This window comes from Schistocerca nitens, chromosome 2, assembly GCF_023898315.1.
Source record: "Schistocerca nitens isolate TAMUIC-IGC-003100 chromosome 2, iqSchNite1.1, whole genome shotgun sequence".
In the NCBI taxonomy this organism is placed as follows: domain Eukaryota; kingdom Metazoa; phylum Arthropoda; class Insecta; order Orthoptera; family Acrididae; genus Schistocerca; species Schistocerca nitens.
The window spans coordinates 276706169-276726167 of record NC_064615.1 but is presented as its reverse complement, the minus strand read 5'-3'; the positions used below and the strand labels follow the sequence as shown (position 1 = coordinate 276726167).

Sequence of the window (19999 nt, the reverse complement as noted above, 5' to 3'; positions counted from 1 at the left end):
CAGATAAGGTGCTAGATGCAGCCACAACTTCTGCTCTCACGAAAGGGTTGAACTTTGCACCTGTACCAAGGACCATACCAAAACGGGACATCATCAATAGCGTAGAGGAAGCAATCCAGGGCCTACCCAAGGAGGAAGCTGAGCAGATCCAAAGGGAGACCTGCAGGATCATCGACAAGTCACGACTCCCGAAAGCCAACATTACTGCGCCAGAGCAAGAGGCTATCCGTGCACTGAGGGATGATGCTGACATCATGGTCGTCCCAGCAGACAAGGGAAATGCGACGGTGCTGATTCCCACAGTCGACTACCAAGAGAAAATCTGCTCTCTGCTGCAAGACCCAGCCTACAGGAAACACAACAAGGACCCTACATCGACGATGACCAGGAAAACCATGGCGCTACTGAAGGACTCAGATCTACCAGAGGCAGTGCAGAAATGGCTGTATCCCAGAGCGCCAACGACACCACACCTGTATGGATTGCCCAAGATTCACAAAGATGGGGTGCCTCTACGGCCGATTTTGGACACTATCAACTCGCACAGTTATGGACTGGCCAAATACCTGGCGACACTATTAAAACCACTGGTGGGACACTGCAGTCATCACGTGAAAAACTCCGCAGATTTCGTAAGAATACTGAAGGACATCCGAATACAGAGAGATGACCTACTCGTGAGCTTCGACGTCACCTCCTTGTTCACGAAAGTACCTCTAAAAGACGCCTTGGCACTCCTTAATCAGCACTTCGAACCAAAAACAGTGAAGCTCTTTGAATATGCACTTATGACCACCTACTTCAAGTGCAATGGAGAGCATTATGAACAAGTGGATGAAGTGGCCATGGGATCTCCCCTTGCTCCAGGGATTGCGAATCTTTATATGGAACACTTTGAGGAGGTGGCACTACAAACTGCTCACCGTAAACCCAGGCACTTCTTCCGCTATGTGGACGACACTTTCGTGATTTGGCAACATGGCAGGCAGACACTGGAGGAGTTTATGGACCACCTAAACGGCATACATGAGAATATCACCTTCACGATGGAAGTAGAAGAGAATGGCTGTATTCCATTCCTGGACATACTGATCAGGAAGAAAGCGGATGGCACGCTGGGCCATTCAGTATACAGAAAGAAGACGCCCACCGACCTGTACCTCCATGCAACCAGCTGCCACCATATGGCGCAACGCCAGTCAGTACTGACCACCTTGGTACATAGGGCGCGCGTCATTTGTGACAAAGAAAGCCTCTCAGACGAATTACACCACCTAAGAGAGGTATTTCGGAAAAACGGGTACAGTGAAGCACAGATTGGTAGGACCTTCAAGAGGAGACAGGCTGACAAATTTCAGGAAGAGGAAGTTAACAAGAGACTTGCCTTTCTTCCATATTTGGGGCCCATATCAGCCAAATCGGGAGGCTACTGAGAAAACCAAACATAAATACCGTCTTCTGACCACCGCCGCAGACGAAAGAGCTGCTGGGCTCAGCTAAAGACCCACTCAAACTCAACACACCTGGTATATACAGCATTGCCTGCAAATGTGGTGTACAGTACATTGGACAAACGCAGCACGCAGCGCTGCATCTCGAAAAGGTGTGAGGAACACACCAGGTATGTCTGACTTGGACAGATAGAGAAATCTGCTATAGTGGAACATAGCATCAAAGAAAACCGCACCTTTGATTTCGAGAACACCAGGGTGCTGTGCCGAGCCGGGAGCTATTGGGACAGTGTCATTAAAGAATCAATAGAAATACAGGTCCACGAGAATCTTGTGAACAGGAATGAAGGTTATCAACTGAGCGCGGCCTGGAATCCAGCATTAGCCACAATATGCCAGGAACGCACCAAGAACCGTCCAGTTCACGAGACGCGACCAGAATGCTCTGACGGAGACATGAACGGCACACTCACTTCCCCCTCCACCCCACCCACCAGCTCCTCTGGATCCAGGCCTCCCGCGGCCAGGTGGTGGGGGGCACGCCGCAGGTATAAAGAGACTGGCATCCGCAAAGTCTCGGCACTTCGCCAGAACATGACGATTATGTCACTCGTCGAAACGTCGCAGTTTGAAGACACCGCCACCCGGCTGGAAGCCCGAGAACTCTTCGCCATCATTGAACTTGCCTGTTACTGCTGTTTTTATGTCATAAATCTCTTAACTGTTTTCAAGCCTAGCATCTCTTATCTTGTGTTAATCTTTTCATGTCTGCACACTTACTTCACCCCATGTCTTCGGACAAGTTTTTAACATATTCCAATCTTTGTCTAACTATATAGCTCGCTTCTATCCCTTCTTCTGCCAAGTCAAGTCCTTATGGACCAATTAGCTCACCTTCTTTTGACATATCCTTGCTTCTGGTAATGATTCTCAAAAACTGTTTTTCCTTGAAGGTATACTTCAGTTAACAGTTGTATTTTTGTGCACATATTTTGAGGACTGGTGTAGTTGTTGTAGTTTTTGATGGCTGGTCTAATTGTTGTAGTTAGATACTGCAATTTTTAGTCTGTATGTGCTCCTCATAAATCTCACTGCTTCTCTGCTTACCTTCTTTCTACAGGGTGTATCATAATTAAAGGTGTAAATGCATATAGTTGAAAGTACACAGTACCAGAAGAAAAAAGTCTCAGTAAACATAGGGTCAAAAATGCATACCTTAAGAGCTATGAGCAATTTTTCATCTTTGATACTGTGAAACAAATCTCTTCTACTGCAAGTTCTTTGCTTTCCATATTTTGGGAACTGGTAATATGGACCAAAAAAGGGAAAAAAAGTCCAGTAAACATGTGCTCTGAAATGCATTCCTTGAGAGCTATGAGCACTTATTAATCTTTGCTATTTTGAAACACAACTCTTCCAATGATATTACTTCTTCATTTCATACTTTTTCTGTCCACTTAATTTGTGATTCGTTTTCTAAATGCAAAGAAAGTTAAATCGAAGGAAATTTATCGGCAAATCTGTGAGATTTATGGAAAAATGCTATAAGTGATTCAATGGTTAGAAGATGCATCAGACTGTTCAATGAAGGACATGATCCAAGTGCACGATGAAGAACGAAGTGGATGCCCGTCTGTGGTTACTGATGAACTGGTTCACACAATTGAAGAGAAGCTTAAGTACAGGCGTATGTTTAAACTTAGTACCCTTGCTGTGGAAGTTCTGCAAATATCATGATCACTAATTTATGAAATTGTTACTGAAAAACTGAAATTTCAAAAGCTTTTCTCACTTTGGGTACGCAAAATTCTTACTGAACAATACAAAAAACAACGGATGGGCAGTGCACTTCAGTTTTTGACAAGCTACAATGAAGACGGCGATGGTTTTCTTTCTCGGATAGTCACGCGGAATGAAACTTGGGTATCGTACGACACTCCTGAAACAAAATGGCAATTAGTGGGATGGAAGAACACTTCATCCCCAACGAAGGTTAAGCCTAAGCAAAGCTTGACACCTTGAAAAGACATGTGCACCATTTTTTGGGACAGAAAATGCATTTTGCCGATTGATTTCTTACCATGAGGCCAAACAATCAATGCAAATGGTTGCTGCGAGACCATTAAGAAATTGTGCTGCGCGATACAGAACAAGCACCAAGGATTACTGCCAAAAAGTGTTCTTTTTCCTCGATAATGCTCGACCTCACACAGCAAATGTGATCAAACAACTCTTATGGGAATTTCACTGGGACACGTTTGATCATTCTCCGTACAGCCTGGACCTCGCCCCTAGCGACTTTCATCTCTTCTTACACCTAAAATCTGTCCTTGATGGTCAACACTTCGATTTATCCACCGACACCGGGCAAGCAACTTAAAGTAGAATGTTTTGTCTGTACGAGAATTTACATAATGGATGTGTATGAGTATGGATTGTAGACGCATGGTTGACGACATGGGAAGTTTGGGTCTGGCTGTGAGTCATGCACGAATAGCCAAATGCTAAGGTGACACTCGGGATAAGTAGGAAATCTGGGTTTGATTCCTGGTCCAGCACAAACTTTCTTGTTGTCGTTCCATTTTGCAGCGGATGGTTTTCCATAATCCCAATTGCGAGTGCATGTAATCTATAAAGATGACATGTTGAGTTGCAGATAGGCACAACAGAAAGACTGTTACACATTTAGCTTTCAGCTGAATCCTTCTTCAGAAAAGAAAAAAACACACACACAGATTCATTCACTAAAGCAAGCACACCTCATGCACATGTGATTGCCATCTACAGCAGCTTGGACAGATCTTCCCTCTCCGTTTCTGCAAAGTGTCTTCATAGCACTGAGAATTGACTGTGGTTCCACACTTGAAGAACATGATGAGCAGAGGGCCCCTGCAGTTGAAGAAGAAGGTCATCATGACATTAGATCGAGTGTGAACAGCCTCGGATTTCTTTGGTAGGAGAGATGTGGCATGTTTCCATTGTTGTTGTTTTGCCCTCAGGCTCAAAATGGTGGCACCACATTTTGCCCCAGATGCTAGTAAGGGACAGAAACACATGCTCTTCCACGTTGTACTGCAGCAAATGATTCAGACTTGACGGCATTCTGTCCATCTTTTGTCTCTCTGTCAGGTAATGTGGCACCAACAGCACCCAAGTTTTGTGGTAATGCAAGTGGTTTTTATGGTGGCATGCACGGAACCATAGCTTATGCCGATGTGAAGCCAAATTCATAAGTCTTCGTGGATAAGGCCATCAGTCCGCCTCATTACATCAGGGGTAATGGCTTAATGGGCCTGTCCTGGGCACAGATCATCTTGCAGTGATGTGCACCTCTCCTGGGATCTCCTCTGTCACTTGTGCACATGTCAGGGACATGCAGTGTTCACCATACGCAGCAAGAATGTGACGATTACTTTCATGTACTCCAACACCCTCAGCCACCAGAAAATGGACCACACCTCTCTATTCTTCTTTGCTTGTCTCAGTGTCAGCAGCTGGATGAACACACAACCAAGGTCATAACCCAACAACTGTGTGCACTTGTGATATGGCACTATGCTGTTCCCCTCTCACAGTGAGGACAGTATCGAAATGTAACTACAGTGGTGCCACCTGACGCGCTGACTGTGTTACAATGGGTGTTTTTCATTTGACTGTCCTTTGTAGTTGCCTTCAATAAATATGACGGCTCTTTTTAATTTGTGTAAGGTGAACTATGTAACATTTTGCAAGTCAATTAAATTTTCATACTTAATTTGTTTTTTGTGATGACTTTGGGTGAGGATAAATTACAACACTGCATCAATAGTCCATTTAATCTCAAAGTACAATTCAATTGCTTCACTTTCATGGCTGGGTATAATGACTTAGATAATGCATTTATTTGTTTACTTAAGTTTTATCTATAGCTGTTTTTCTTTTTGCTGAACACATATCACCAGTTGCTCCTTCAAAGCAGTAATTTTAAATTTTTGTAGGTTACTGAAGATGACCTTAAGCCTAAAAGTATATGCCTCGACTGTGCTTCAAAACTGGAAATATTTACTGAACTGATAGAACTGTGCCTTGCCGCTGATGCAAAATTTGAAACAATTTTACAGAATGCTAATTCAAATCAGAAAGCAGTGGAGACGGTGTTGTCGCAGGGTGATGAAGAACAGGTATGTCCATCGTTGTAAACATTATATTGAATTGGAACTGTGAGTAAATTTTATCTAGCAGGGAACAGAGTTGGACCAATTTTGTTAGCAGTTCCCAGTTTTCAAATCACTGATCATTCTTTATGTTGTAGGTGGTGTATAGGTGCAATGGTATATTTACCAAGGAATATCACCAAACGGCCATCCATTTTGAGAAATTATTTTGTTTTGAGAACCAGTTTCGGCATTTCAGTCTGTGATCTTCAGGCCCAGTATGGACTTCATGTATAGACATTCAAATGTATCGATATTGCCATTCCGGAGCCATCAGTACCCTGGAGACAGTTCATTCATTATTCAAGTGCTTCCTTCGAATACTTCTTGTCTAAGTTACCTGAATGTCTATACATGAAGTGAATATGAGGCCTGAAGATGGCATATTGAAATACCAAAACTAGTTGTCAAAATAAAATAACTTCTCAAAATGCATGGCTGTTTGGCGATTTTCCTTGGTAAATATTTGACCAGCCGCTATCCATTCTCTCTCTGTGTGCCCTTTTTTACGTCCAGAACAAGGCTCTATACATTGAAATATGTGAAGCTTACATGTACATTTGAATACTTCTGTCAGTCATATTCAGTCCATGCTGATATGACACTGACCAGTTTTTTTTTTCTGTTTATTCAGGTTTGATTCTTGAATATAACAGCAAATTGTCCACTGTAGGAAAGGCTACTTTATTTTAAATTTGTAACTGTTTTAAATAATAAAACACTGCACGACTTACACATTTTCATGCATGGCTTGATGTCTATCAAGAATCATTATTGTTGTTGTTGTTGTGGTCTTCAGTCCTGAGACTGGTTTGATGCAGCTCTCCATGCTACTCTATCCTGTGCAAGCTTCTTCATCTCCCAGTACCTACTGCAACCTACATCCTTCTGAATCTGCTTAGTGTATTGATCTCTTGGTCTCCCCCTACGATTTTTACCCTCCAAGCTGCCCTCCAATACTAAATTGGTGATCCCTTGATGCCTCAGAACATGTCCTACCAACCGATCCCTTCTTCTGGTCAAGTTGTGCCACAAACTCCTCTTCTCCCCAATCCTATTCAGTACCTCCTCATTAGTTATGTGATCTACCCATCTAATCTTCAGCATTCTTCTGTAGCACCACATTTCGAAAGCTTCTATTCTCTTCTTGTCCAAACTATTTACCGTCCATGTTTCACTTCCATAAATGGCTACACTCCATACAAATACTTTCAGAAATGACTTCCTGACACTTAAATCTATACTCGATGTTAACAAATTTCTCTTCTTCAGAAACGCTTTCCTTGCCATTGCCAGTCTACATTTTATATCCTCTCTACTTCGACCATCATCAGTTATTTTGCTCCCCAAATAGCAAAACTCCTTTACTACTTTAAGTGTCTCATTTCCTAATCTAATACCCTCAACATCACCCGACTTAATTCGACTACATTCCATTATGCTCGTTTTGCTTTTGTTGATGTTCATCTTATATCCTCCCTTCAAGACACCATCCATTCCGTTCAACTGCTCTTCCAAGTCCTTTGCTGTCTCTGACAGAATTACAATGTCATCGGCGAACCTCAAAGTTTTTATTTCTTCTCCATGGATTTTAATACCTACTCCGAATTTTTCTTTTGTTTCCTTTACTGCTTGCTCAATATACAGATTGAATAACATCGGGGAGAGGCTACAACCCTGTCTTACTCCCTTCCCAACCGCTGCTTCCCTTTCATGTCCCTCAACTCTTATAACTGCCATCTGGTTTCTGTACAAATTGTAAATAGCCTTTCGCTCCCTGTATTTTACCCCTGCCACCTTTAGAATTTGAAAGAGAGTATTCCAGTCAACATTGTCAAAAGCTTTCTCTAAGTCTACAAATGCTAGAAACGTAGGTTTGCCTTTCCTTAATCTTTCTTCTAAGATAAGTCGTAAGGTCAGTATTGCCTCACGTGTTCCAGTATTTCTACGGAATCCAAACTGATCTTCCCCGAGGCCGGCTTCTACTAGTTTTTCCATTCGTCTGTAAAGAATTCGTGTTAGTATTTTGCAGCTGTGGCTTATTAAACTGATTGTCCGGTAATTTTCACATCTGTCAACACCTGCTTTCTTTGGGATTGGAATTATTATATTCTTCTTGAAGTCTGAGGGTATTTCACCTGTTTCATACATCTTGCTCACCAGATGGTAGAGTTTTGTCAGGACTGGCTCTCCCAAGGCCGTCAGTAGTTCCAATGGAATGTTGTCTACTCCGGGGGCCTTGTTTCGACACAGGTCTTTCAGTGCTCTGTCAAACTCTTCACGCAGTATCTTATCTCCCATTTCATCTTCATCTACATCCTCTTCCATTTCCATAATATTGTCTTCAAGTACATCGGCCTTGTATAGACCCTCTATATACTCCTTCCACCTTTCTGCTTTCCCTTCTTTGCTTAGAACTGGGTTTCCATCTGAGCTCTTGATGTTCATACAAGTGGTTCTCTTATCTCCAAAGGTCTCTTTAATTTTCCTGTAGGCAGTATCTATCTTACCCCTAGTGAGAAAAGCCTCTACATTCTTACATTTGTCCTCTAGCCATCCCTGCTTAGCCATTTTGCACTTCCTGTCGATCTCATTTTTGAGACGTTTGTATTCCTTTTTGCCTGCTTCATTTACTGCATTTTTATATTTTCTCCTTTCATCAATTAAATTCAATATTTCTTCTGTTACCCAAGGATTTCTACTAGCCCTCGTCTTTTTACCTATTTGATCCTCTGCTGCTTTCACTACTTCATCCCTCAAAGCTACCCATTCCTCTTCTACTGTATTTCTTTCCCCCATTCCTGTCAGTTGTTCCCTTATGCTCTCCCTGAAACTCTCTACAACCTCTGGTTCTTTCAGTTTATCCAGGTCCCATCTCCTTAAATTCCCACCTTTTTGCAGTTTCTTCAGTTTTAATCTACAGGTCATAACCAATAGATTGTGGTCAGAGTCCACATCTGCCCCTGGAAATGTCTTACAATTTAAAACCTGGTTCCTAAATCTCTGTCTTACCATTATATAATCTATCTGATACCTTTTAGTATCTCCAGGGTTCTTCCATGTATACAACCTTCTATCATGATTCTTAAACCAAGTGTTAGCTATGATTAAGTTGTGCTCTGTGCAAAATTCTACCAGGCGGCTTCCTCTTTCATTTCTTAGCCCCAATCCATATTCACCTACTACGTTTCCTTCTCTCCCTTTTCCTACACTCGAATTCCAGTCACCCATGACTATTAAATTTTCGTCTCCCTTCACTATCTGAATAATTTCTTTTATTTCATCGTACATTTCTTCAATTTCTTCGTCATCTGCAGAGCTAGGTGGCATATAAACTTGTACTACTGTAGTAGGTGTGGGCTTCGTATCTATCTTGGCCACAATAATGCGTTCACTATGCTGTTTGTAGTAGCTTACCCGCATTCCTATTTTCCTATTCATTATTAAACCTACTCCTGCATTACCCCTATTTGATTTTGTGTTGATAACCCTGTAGTCACCTGACCAGAAGTCTTGTTCCTCCTGCCACCGAACTTCACTAATTCCCACTATATCTAACTTTAACCTATCCATTTCCCTTTTTAAATTTTCTAACCTACCTGCCCGATTAAGGGATCTGACATTCCACGCTCCGATCCGTAGAACGCCAGTTTTCTTTCTCCTGATAACGACATCCGCTTGAGTAGTCCCCGCCCGGAGATCCGAATGGGGGACTATTTTACCTCCGGAATATTTTACCCAAGAGGACGCCATCATCATTTAATCATACAGTAGAGCTGCATGTCCTCGGGAAAAATTACGGCTGTAGTTTCCCCTTGCTTTCAGCCGTTCGCAGTACCAGCACAGCAAGGCCGTTTTGGTTATTGTTACAAGGCCAGATCAGTCAATCATCCAGACTGTTGCCCTTGCAACTACTGAAAAGGCTGCTGCCCCTCTTCAGGAACCACACGTTTGTCTGGCCTCTCAACAGATACCCCTCCGTTGTGGTTGTACCTACGGTACGGCTATCTGTATCGCTGAGGCACGCAAGCCTCCTCACCAACGGCAAGGTCCATGGTTCATGGGGGGAGGGAATCATTATTAGTAAATGGTAAACCCACTTCGTGGCACCTGCTTCAATTGCAGGTTGCCTATCTAACAACTTGCAGGGGCAACAGAAATTTTAATTGTGACAGAAAGTGACTCAGAAAGAACGGAACCATACTCCAGATCCATATGAGTGCTGCAAAATTGCTGAATTGCTCGCTAAATGAAATTCCAGTAGTTAAAAAAACCATGGATGTTATTTGACACGTTTCAGGAGATACCCATCATCAGACAGTCATGATCATCTAGGTATTCAGATGCATAAAGACACGTTCTATCTGATACATCTGTCAAGTCGTGTCATGGCAGCCTGCCATTACAGCTGTATCAGCTACAACATGTCTTTATGCATCTGAAAACCTAGATGGTCATGCCTATCTGATGATGGGTATCTCCTGAAAGGCACAGAATAAAGTCATTGGTTTTTTAACTAGTGGCTTTTCATTTAGTGACCAATTCAGCAATTTTGCAGCACTCATATTAACAAAAATTTTATTTTCAGAGTTTTGTATAATTTTTGAGCAAATTAAAAAATTTTAACTTCTGTGAGAATCTACTCATTAACAAGTATAATTTTATGTCGAAGGTTTGTCACAGTAAGACTGGTGTTACAGTTAGACAATTTTAATAGTAAAATCAGGCTTTTTTAGATGATGCAGCTACCTATAATGAAATATTATATGGAAGAAGCTGCATAAATAATCTATCATATCTTGATAAGGTTTCAGAATTTGATTCAGAAACATAAAATTTTGCGCATCATAAAACAAAAAACTATGACTATAATATCAACGAGGCACTGTTGGAATTGGCCAACCCCATACAAATACCTGGGTTTGACACTTCGTAGGGATATGAAATGGAATGATCACATAGGTTCAGTTGTGGATAAGGGAGGTGATAGACTTTGGTTTATTGGTAGAATACTGGGGAACTGCAATCAATCTACAAAGGATATTGCTTACAAACTCGGGCCACTGGTTCTAGAATACCTGTATGTTGAGTTATGTAGACCTGTACCATATAGGCCTAACAGGGGCTATTGAACATACACAGAGAAGGGCAGCACGAACGGTCACAGTTTTGTTTAATCCATGGGGGAGTGCCACAGAAGTACTGAAGGAACTGAACTGGAAGACTCTTGAGGATAGATGTGAACTATCCCAGGAAAGTCTATTAACAAAGTTTCAAGAACAGCCTTTAAATGATTACTGTAGGAATATACTACAACCCCCAGTGTACCATTCACATGAGGTTCGTGAAGATAAGATTAGCACAGTTACTGCACGCACAGAGACATTCAAAGAATCATTCTTCCCATGCTCCATACATGAATGGAACAGGAAGAAACCCTAATAACTCTACAGTTGGACGTGCCCTCTGCCATGCACCTCACGGTGATTTGCAGAGTATAGATGGAGAAACTGTGTATGTCTTGATGCAGCATAATTCACTGCATGCAAATACCCAGACTATACTCATCCAGTATGTGAGAATGAGAGCATCTAGCAGCTTCCAACAAAGTTTATATATAATTTCAAACCTTACAAATTTGTTCTCATTGACACCCCATATCACTTGTACGTTTTATTCTGTATGATAAAGTGGGAACAATAAAAAATCAATCAATGAATAAAAACAGAAACCTAAATCCTTAAAATACCATTAGCTACTTTTCTCAGCACCAGTACTTCAAAGAAAACTTTGCTGAACTGGATAACCATAATGTCAGCTATTGGTATGGGTGCTAAAGGAACATTGTTCTTGTTGAGGAAAAAGGAGCAGAAGTGTTTGTGGAATTGTGAGGCATCCAGTTAGGGATTGTGTTTCCAATGTAAGCATGGTTCACATTGCACAAGCTATATTACGTCTCTTTCATTGTTACTTTCCTCCTGCCAATACTTGCAGCACTTTTTTTAAACCTTATGTAAATACGTAATTCAGAAATAAAGGTAACAGTTCACTGTTCAATGACTCAACACCTCAGCTATTTGGTGAATTGTCACCTTTACCCCTAATTTATGCAGATTCAGCAAGAACTTTCCATACAATATTTTCTAATCCTTTACCATTCTCCTATTATAGATTTATCTCCCAATAATGATTTACTGTTTTGAAATAGTTGTACACTCATGTCTCCCAGCTTTTGCCCTGTTTCAGCAACTTTAGATAAAACCTTCTTTGTGTGCTTATACAGAAAAAGTTTTTGTCTCATGTGACAATAATTAAAACTGAATTGTAGATTTCTTTTCTTTTTTTTCTTTATTACTCTGTAACATACAAAATTCAGTCAACTAACTCATGTAAAGTGATGTATTGCAACAGGTCGAGGATGAAGCTGTCAAGATGGCCACCATGACAGAAGCGGGCATAGAATCTCTTCTTGCGGAACAAGAAAAAGAGCAGGAACAGGATGAAGAACAGGATGATGAGCCTGTTGGAACGCAAAATGAGTGGATTCCAGAAGTCCCCAGCCATGCAAATCCCCTTAATGTGCAGCCTGATAGCAGTGTTCTTGTTCTCAGCAAGGTAAGTAATTGATTAAATAAAAATTTCTTGATGCTCTGTCTGTCATACATCTGATCAGATATTCTGTAAGTCTGAGGGTTGAATGATAACTATTACTTCCAAAAGACTGCAAATAACTGTATGAAACTATATCAGAAATTCTCTTTGAATTTCCTGTTCAGCGTTGTACTCTTCTTTTCCCCCCTGCACACAGGGACCCCACATAAATGGGTACGCCGAACAAGTTTCATGGAGTTATTACATGTCCATGTAGATCCTTTATCATTTTAAGGAAGAGATGAAAGCAACAGGGTGCCAGGCTTGGACAGTATGGTGCACGTAATTTTCTTTCTCCCCAGTTTTCCCCGAGAGACTTTTTTTACCACTCAGTTAGTTGAGGTTATGATTGTGTTTGGTTCAAGGAAATTGGTATGTGTGACTCCATCAGCATCCCAGAATACAGATGTCATCACATTTTAACCAAAGATTTGATCTTATTTTCTGTGGCAGATTTTTATGTCTGTATTTGGGATCTCCACACAAGGGAAGACAACTGGGCTGAAGTACATCTCTTATAGCTGAACATTTTCCAAAAGAAAATACTTTTTTGTTGTGTGTGTGTGTGTGTGTGTGTGTGTGTGTGTGTGTGCGTGCGCGCGCGCGCGCGCGCACACACATGCACACGCTCACACACACGCGCGCGCGCACACATGCACACGCTCACACACACACACATGCACACACACACACACACACACGCGCGTGTGTGCATGTGTGTGTGTGTGTGTGTGTGTGTGTGTGCATGTGTGTGTGTGTGAGCGTGTGCATGTGTGCGCACGCGCGTGTGTGCATGTGCGCACATGTGTCAAAAAACATTTACATAAGAGACAGAAAATAAATCTTATTTTGAAATAAATTGTAGTAAAATGTGAAGTATTCTCATTGTAATCAATGGTGGTAAGTAGAAAATGTCGCATAGAGTAATGTTTGGCAAGCGTTTTGTTGCATATAAAGTGTGTGTGTTCTCATATGATGAACAGCATACTTAAGAGAAAATATGAAAGTGATGTAAAACTTCTGCAAAGAATGTGTTGAGAAAGACTTAATCACTAAGGTGAGAACAAAAAGCAATAGTTAAAAGACATTTTAGGGAATGTGAAAACACTGAGGGAAGTATGTTGAAGTAAACTAACCATTTTGAAGTTGCTCATAGATGCTGTAGCGGAGTTGTACCAATTGGCTGAACTGGGTGTGTCAGCTAGAATCGTAGCATCGATTTTGGTCACTTCTTGACAGAATTTTCTTGTGCAAACTGGCTGGGCCACTTTGAAACTGTCAGTCACTGACTGTTGGGACACTCAGCACCTGTCCTATGGTGTTCTGTTGCAGAATACAAGTGCCCAGTCAGGTGCTCATTGTCTCATTCTAAACAAGTGAGCAACTGACCTTCAAACCTGTAGGCTAGTGACAGGCTAATTAAGGGTTACTCCAATTGTCAGGTACCATCAACTAGCAGGAATAGTCCCCATCTAGTTTTATTTTATTTTATTTTATTTTTTATCCAGAGAAACAGCTGAGAATAAAGAAAAGGCTTAAATTAGAGTCCAAAAATTACTATCTGCTGCACAGACTTGTGCTTCCAGATCAGAGACTGAAATATAGAAAATCTTTTCCATTAATTACATGAACCAGCTGCATCACCTGAAATGGTAAGAGCACAGGTTTGGGAAACCACAGCTCCGAGCAACCCAGACGACATAGCAGTTAAGGAACACTTACTACCTGGCTTCGACAAAAACAGGAACTTATGGAGTGGAAACATTTCAACAGACTGTGTAAAGCTTCAAACCAAACCCAGCGACATGGATTTACATTGATCCCAACGAACTTGTGTATGCTGAAGACCAAACCATGAAGTATAAGAACAGTTTCAACTATGCGGAACATGCTCAGTGTTGGAAAGTATTGATGAAAAGTGTTGTAATATACTTAGCATTCATTTAATTATAACTGTGTGAAACAATGTTTGCAACATTAAAATAACAAAAATAATTTTAATCTATGCATGATTAGATGAAGAGTGTTAGTAACAAGGCTGTTTAAAGAGGAAAGGGAAAAAAGTCCAAACCTCAATGAAAGACATTTTAAATATGACAAAAAATGGTGTAAGAGGTTTGTGACCATATTGATACTTAAAACAGTTATAACCAATTATGAGAAACACATTCCAGGAGATTTAAGCTGGGAGGATTGTAAGAGCACAGAATGTGCTGGAGAGACAATGCCTATGTGTGTAGTTCAGGGAAACTTGTGCTGGAAGAGAGTATCCAAATGACCTGCATAGCGAAGTAATGTGTGTTGTGCACAACAGGTTTGGCAACTGGATGAAAAGTTCGTGTTTTACCACAGTATGGCAGTGGCCATTAATGTGAGTAGACAGTTTGTTACTTGTCTTGCTCACATAGAATGCTGTGTAACAATTGCAGTTCAGTATCCTCACCAGCGAACATCACGAAGGAGGCAGATGAGCTGACTTGGGTAGCGCAGTGGGATAATGCAGAAACCTTCCGTGGAGGGCGCATGTGGCTCGTGGTATGGCCAGTCCCGCAGGCAGAAGTGTTTACCTGCAGGTGGCAGAAGACTGGGTGGGCCATTGCTAGTTCTGATTTCAACCACCATGGACCTCACCTAGCGTATAGTGGATGGATGGCCAGTTGAGTTTCAGGAAGACATGGGAGATACAGACAGGCTAATTAACAAAGATACTTAGAGGATCTTGGGGTTCCTGGAGGCACAATGGCTGCTCCATCATGTTGTGTCGTATAGTAAACAATGCATTCTTTGGTGGGTGCTCCACACTTTATAAGAATGTGGAACTCCAACTGGACTAGTTAGTAATCAATTCAGTGCTGGCACGAAAAGTCTTTGTACTGAATGCATTTTCTGTTTTTGGCTTCCAGAACACTGACAAAGTGCATTTATTGACTCTATCTATTCTTTTTCTTGATTTGGACTCATTTCTATGGTTCTACCGCCTCTATAGAGCAGAAAATTTTGAGGCACATGTGTCTCCTAACCAATCGGAGGTACCCAAATTTTGTCATCTTCGCCCCATTCCCTTCGTTGTGCGTGACAGGGTAAAGGGTGAGTTGCAGTGTTGTCAGGATCAAGGCATCATACCTCCTATTTCATTGAGTCTGTGGGCCACCCCTTTATGGTTATTCAGAAGCCTGGCTGCATCATGCACCTTTGCGGTGATTTTAAGCAGACAGTCATCGTGCAATGTGTCTCAGATTTGTATCTCATTCTGCGACAGGCTGATGAAGTTGTCAGGGTGGGGGAGGGGGGCTAGTATTTTTCCCACATGGACTTGTGTGATGCTTGGCTACAGTTGCCGGTGGAGGAGATTTCTCGGGCTTCCTCAACACTCCCTTTGGACTTTATCAGTTTAATCCTTGCATTTTGGAATCTCGTCTGCTCCTGGAATTAACAGATGGCATTTGGAGCAGTTGATTCAGGACATTTCCTGTTGCATCAATTACCATCATAACTTCTGAGTCATGAACCCTACTTAGGAGGAGCATTTACAAAACCTTCACTTAGTTTTCCAATGGATCCTGGAAAAATACCTTCATTGCAAGCTGAAAAAGTGCATTTTTTTCTCCCTGAAGGTACATTTTTTTGGGTCATGTGCATAGTAAAGATGGTGTTGTCCACACGGGAAACTACATCAAGGCCACTGGTAATGTTCTGGTACCCAAGAACCTGGAAGAACTCCAGTCTTTTTTGGGTAAGATTTTGTATTATGCTCAGGTCATTCCCCAACCGGCGCACATCTGCCAACTTCTTAACTGGATTCGCCAGAAGAGTGTTAAGTTTGTCTGGTCTGCAGATTGTCTGTGGGCTTTTCAGTATCTCAAGCAGTGTTTCTGCTTTTTCTACCTGCCTGGCTTTCTTTACATAGGGTAAACCGTTAACCCTGGCCTGAGACACATCCCAGTCTGGCACTGGTGCTGCTGTCTCCCATCGGAACCCAGATGGCACCAAGCAACCCATCACTTACACATCAAAGGCATTTGCCATTGTGCAACATAGTTATTCACAAATGCAGAAGGAGATGCTAGCTGTTCCTTTTGGGGTTAAAAAGGTTCCACATTTTCCTATGTGTGGCAAGTTTCTTCCTCGTCACCAACTACAAGCCATTGGTTTTCTTATTTGGCCCTTGTTCCAAACTGCTGGATAGGATGCCCACCGATTGCAGTGGTGGGACCTCTTTCTCAGTAACTGTCATTGTGCCATTAGTTACAGCTTCACTGCACAGCACACCAATGCACTATCGCAGCTACCAGTGGGCCCATCCAGAGTTTGATCGGCAGGAAGCACTTGTGTTCACATTGGATGATGCCTTGCAGCAAACCCTGTTGGGCTTTCCATTGATGGCACGCAAAATCGTAATCACCACAGCCACTGACCTGTTTTTCCAGAAAATCATTCCAGTGATAGAGTTGGGTTGGTCGGAACACTTCTCTTTGGATGCAGATGAGGTGTTGTGTACATTTTTCCTCCTGTGTGATCAACTGTATGTTGTCCAGGTGGTTCTCATGCTTGCCATGGAGGAACAATGCTGTTGTGTGGTTGTTCCCCCAGTGTTGTGTCCTCATGTACTTCAGTTGGTGCATTTGTCTCATTGGGGTATGACTCTTATGAAGACATTGGTGCGACTTCGTCTGCTGGCCAGCAATTGTTTGCGACGGCAAACATCTGGTGCCTTCTTGCAGGGCTTGAGGGCAGAACCAGGCTGCATCACAGTGCCAATTCTCTCCTTCATCGGTCCCAGAGCTCCCTTGAGACAGGGTGCATGTTGATTTTGCCAATCCTTTTCTTGGACAACATGTGGTTGTTAGTGGTTGATGCACTGTCCAATACCCTTTATGTGACCAAGCTGTTGTCCATGTTATTTACTGCTACAGTTCACATGTTGTGTTATTTTTGCAATTGAGGAGACCTTGGTATATGAGAATGGTCAGCAGTTTGTCTCATGGAAATTTGAGGACTTTTGCATTCGCAGTGCTATCCAGCATCTGATTACCGTTCCATTTCACCCAGCTTCTAACTTGAAGGTAGAACACTTCATGGATACATTTAAGACCCTACTGAAGAAGTCCATGTCTGCCACCTCCCGTGATTATGGGTTGTCAAACTTTTTGGTTACATTTCGGGCAACACCAGTCATTGCGTGGAGTAATGGAGTGCATTTGGATGGGTGTTAGCAACAGGATCTGGATTTGCTGCACCCTGAGTTGCATTCCATAAACCACTGCATTTTTTTTCCAGGGCTGCCGTTTGAATCCAGTTCTTCTGCTGGAGACAGGAGTGGCTGCCAGGTGTTCTGGTGGTTCCATGCAAATCGTTATGCCCTCTCCCTGTTGGTCTGCCAGGTGGCAGGATGGATCATGGCATTGTTCCAGATAAGGACTTCCACTTGCAGCGGCATCCTGACCCATTGCTGCCTCCTCCCCAGCCTCCGTTGTCCTCCCTTCATCTGCAGCAGTGACCCCCAGTGAAACCCGCACCTTCTCCTGCCAATGTGGAGCTCATGGATTTTGTCCAGCCTCCTCCTCCTCTTCCTCAGTCTCCTCGCTGGTGGAGGTGGCATCACTTCCACTGCCGCCGGTGGACACCCTTCTCCCCCACCCCACCCTCCTCCCCAATTGCCCCTGCCTCCCTTCCAGCAGAACCATCAGCATCAATGTTGCCCCATCTGGTGGTTCGTCCGCTGTCAGGTTTTCCAGGGGCTGTCCAGTTCTTTGCTGGCCCAAGCCTGATCAGTTTTGGCCCTACGCGGATTTTTCAGGAGAGAAGAATTCAGTATCCGTGCCAGCACACATCACAACGGTGGCAGATGAGCTGGCATAGGTAGTGCAGCGGATTAGTGTAGAAATCTGCCTTGTGCTATGTTTTCCTTTGTATGCTGCTTGGTTCTTTAGTGAATATAGGAGCGAGGAACAGATGTCGCTCATGAACAGATAATTCAGATATTAAAAATAATACGTAACTTTATTGCTGTAGATTGCAGTGTCAGTTGCTAGCAATAGATTTGAATGTTGAAACATATACAGAGACAAAATATTTATAAATCTGTCACTCTCTAATACAATGTCTATTCAGAAGATGTTGAGCCCTGGCTACTATGAAAGTCTGTAAATGTTGTTCAACTGGAAAACACTCAAAGTGGGGGTCAGTGCATGAATGTTCAAAATTAAGTACACCTGCTGCTGGATCTCCAGAGAGGGGTTGCTTGCATCTCATTAGTAGTGACATAATTGTTCATGGCAGCACCCTTGTGCCACTCTGGTGGCTGTAGAAAACACAGCGGTTTAACCGATGGTGCATGTATTTGAAAGTGCAGCTGACTGGATAACGGCTGATTCTGCACTTCTCCCCATGCATTTTGGCAGGTACAGAGGGAGGCCTGTGCCATGCATACTGATGAGGCTGGTTGCTTGGTTGGAGGCAGTGCAAACCAACCCACTTCCTGACATTGTATCTTGTGACTGCCAGGGAAACTATCCAACCTTAGCGACAGGAAGGTAACTGGCAGCTTTGCTCAGAATGATAATGACGTCTGCTAAAATGTCATGAAGCGAGTGCTGGCTGAGCTGTCATCGGAACATGCACTTCACTTCCATATAGAAGCAGAGCTCATAATTTGTTTTGATTTATTGAAATTCATTTCCTTACATTAAATTTAATTAAACACATAATATGTAGCAGCTCAAAATATTGTCTGGTGGGTTGGTACTTTCTTCCACAGAGCCCTTCAATTCGTCCCATATAGGTGTTAAATGTTTGGCACCTTTATCTTTCATAGTAAAACAGCCTGAATGATTGTATAAATAGTAATGTCTTACAGAATTGTCAGCAGCAAGTTGAGACCCACTGTTCTTGCCATAAAATGAATATGTCAACTTCTCTGTTTTGTTGTCCCAATTCCAAAAGTTGTCAAAAGATGGCAAAATTCAGTGCTTCGCTCATAAGCTGTATATTGTGTGCCACTGCTAAACGTTTGGACAAACAGTTTTCTGTGAGAGCACTTACTAATTACAAATGTAGCACCTCACGGATCCATCTCCACCAACAAACTCACCATGATGACTCCGATGATGTCTCATGTTCTTCTCAAAACTGAAATTTTTGTTACAGAGATGACATTGGATTGTGTAAGTAGTTTGGCTTCTTAGAAGAGGCGTCACAACTTGCAGCTTCCCTCGAGGTACCTTGGAGACATGTTATCTCATGTTTTTGTTGTAGGTGTTGTGCTGACTGCTGGGGAGTCAGAACCAACACAGATAAGGAAGGAGAGAAGCTGCAATGGCTGGTGGCAGGAATCCAAAATCATCTGTACAAAACACTTTCTAATTAATAGAAAACTGTATTTCTGTTATGGAAAGAAGCAATATTTAACTTCTCGCCATGAGGTGGCTTCCTGTACTTCCTATGTGCAGTTAAATTTACTCTCTTATCACTTCTTCCAGAACACAGACTGAGTATTGTCTTTGTATTACTCAGTAATGATGCTCTCGAAGTCTGTGACCGAACTAGGGCCAACCAGCGAAGGGTGGCTGGTTAAGTCAGCGTTGACAGGGGGTGCTGAACTCTGTCTTCCTGGAGGTGTGGTACTGCCCGTTCTTTCCATTGACGCATGGCTCAGCACCTTCTTGATGCCATTTTGCAGTGCTGTGATGCTCGATGAGCGGTTAA

The 19999-nt window shown here is 42.5% G+C and overlaps 1 protein-coding gene across 2 annotated transcripts in view; it reads left to right on the top strand.

Annotated features, from left to right (window-relative positions):
- LOC126236023 (uncharacterized) overlaps positions 1-19999 on the top strand; it is a 109883-nt gene that overhangs the window by 22179 nt on the left and 67705 nt on the right. For both annotated transcript variants that reach the window (XM_049945045.1, XM_049945046.1), the window contains exons 2-3: positions 5429-5611; positions 12056-12259. In XM_049945045.1, coding sequence (XP_049801002.1) covers positions 5429-5611; positions 12056-12259 — 387 coding nt within the window. The remainder of the gene's footprint in view (positions 1-5428; positions 5612-12055; positions 12260-19999) is intronic.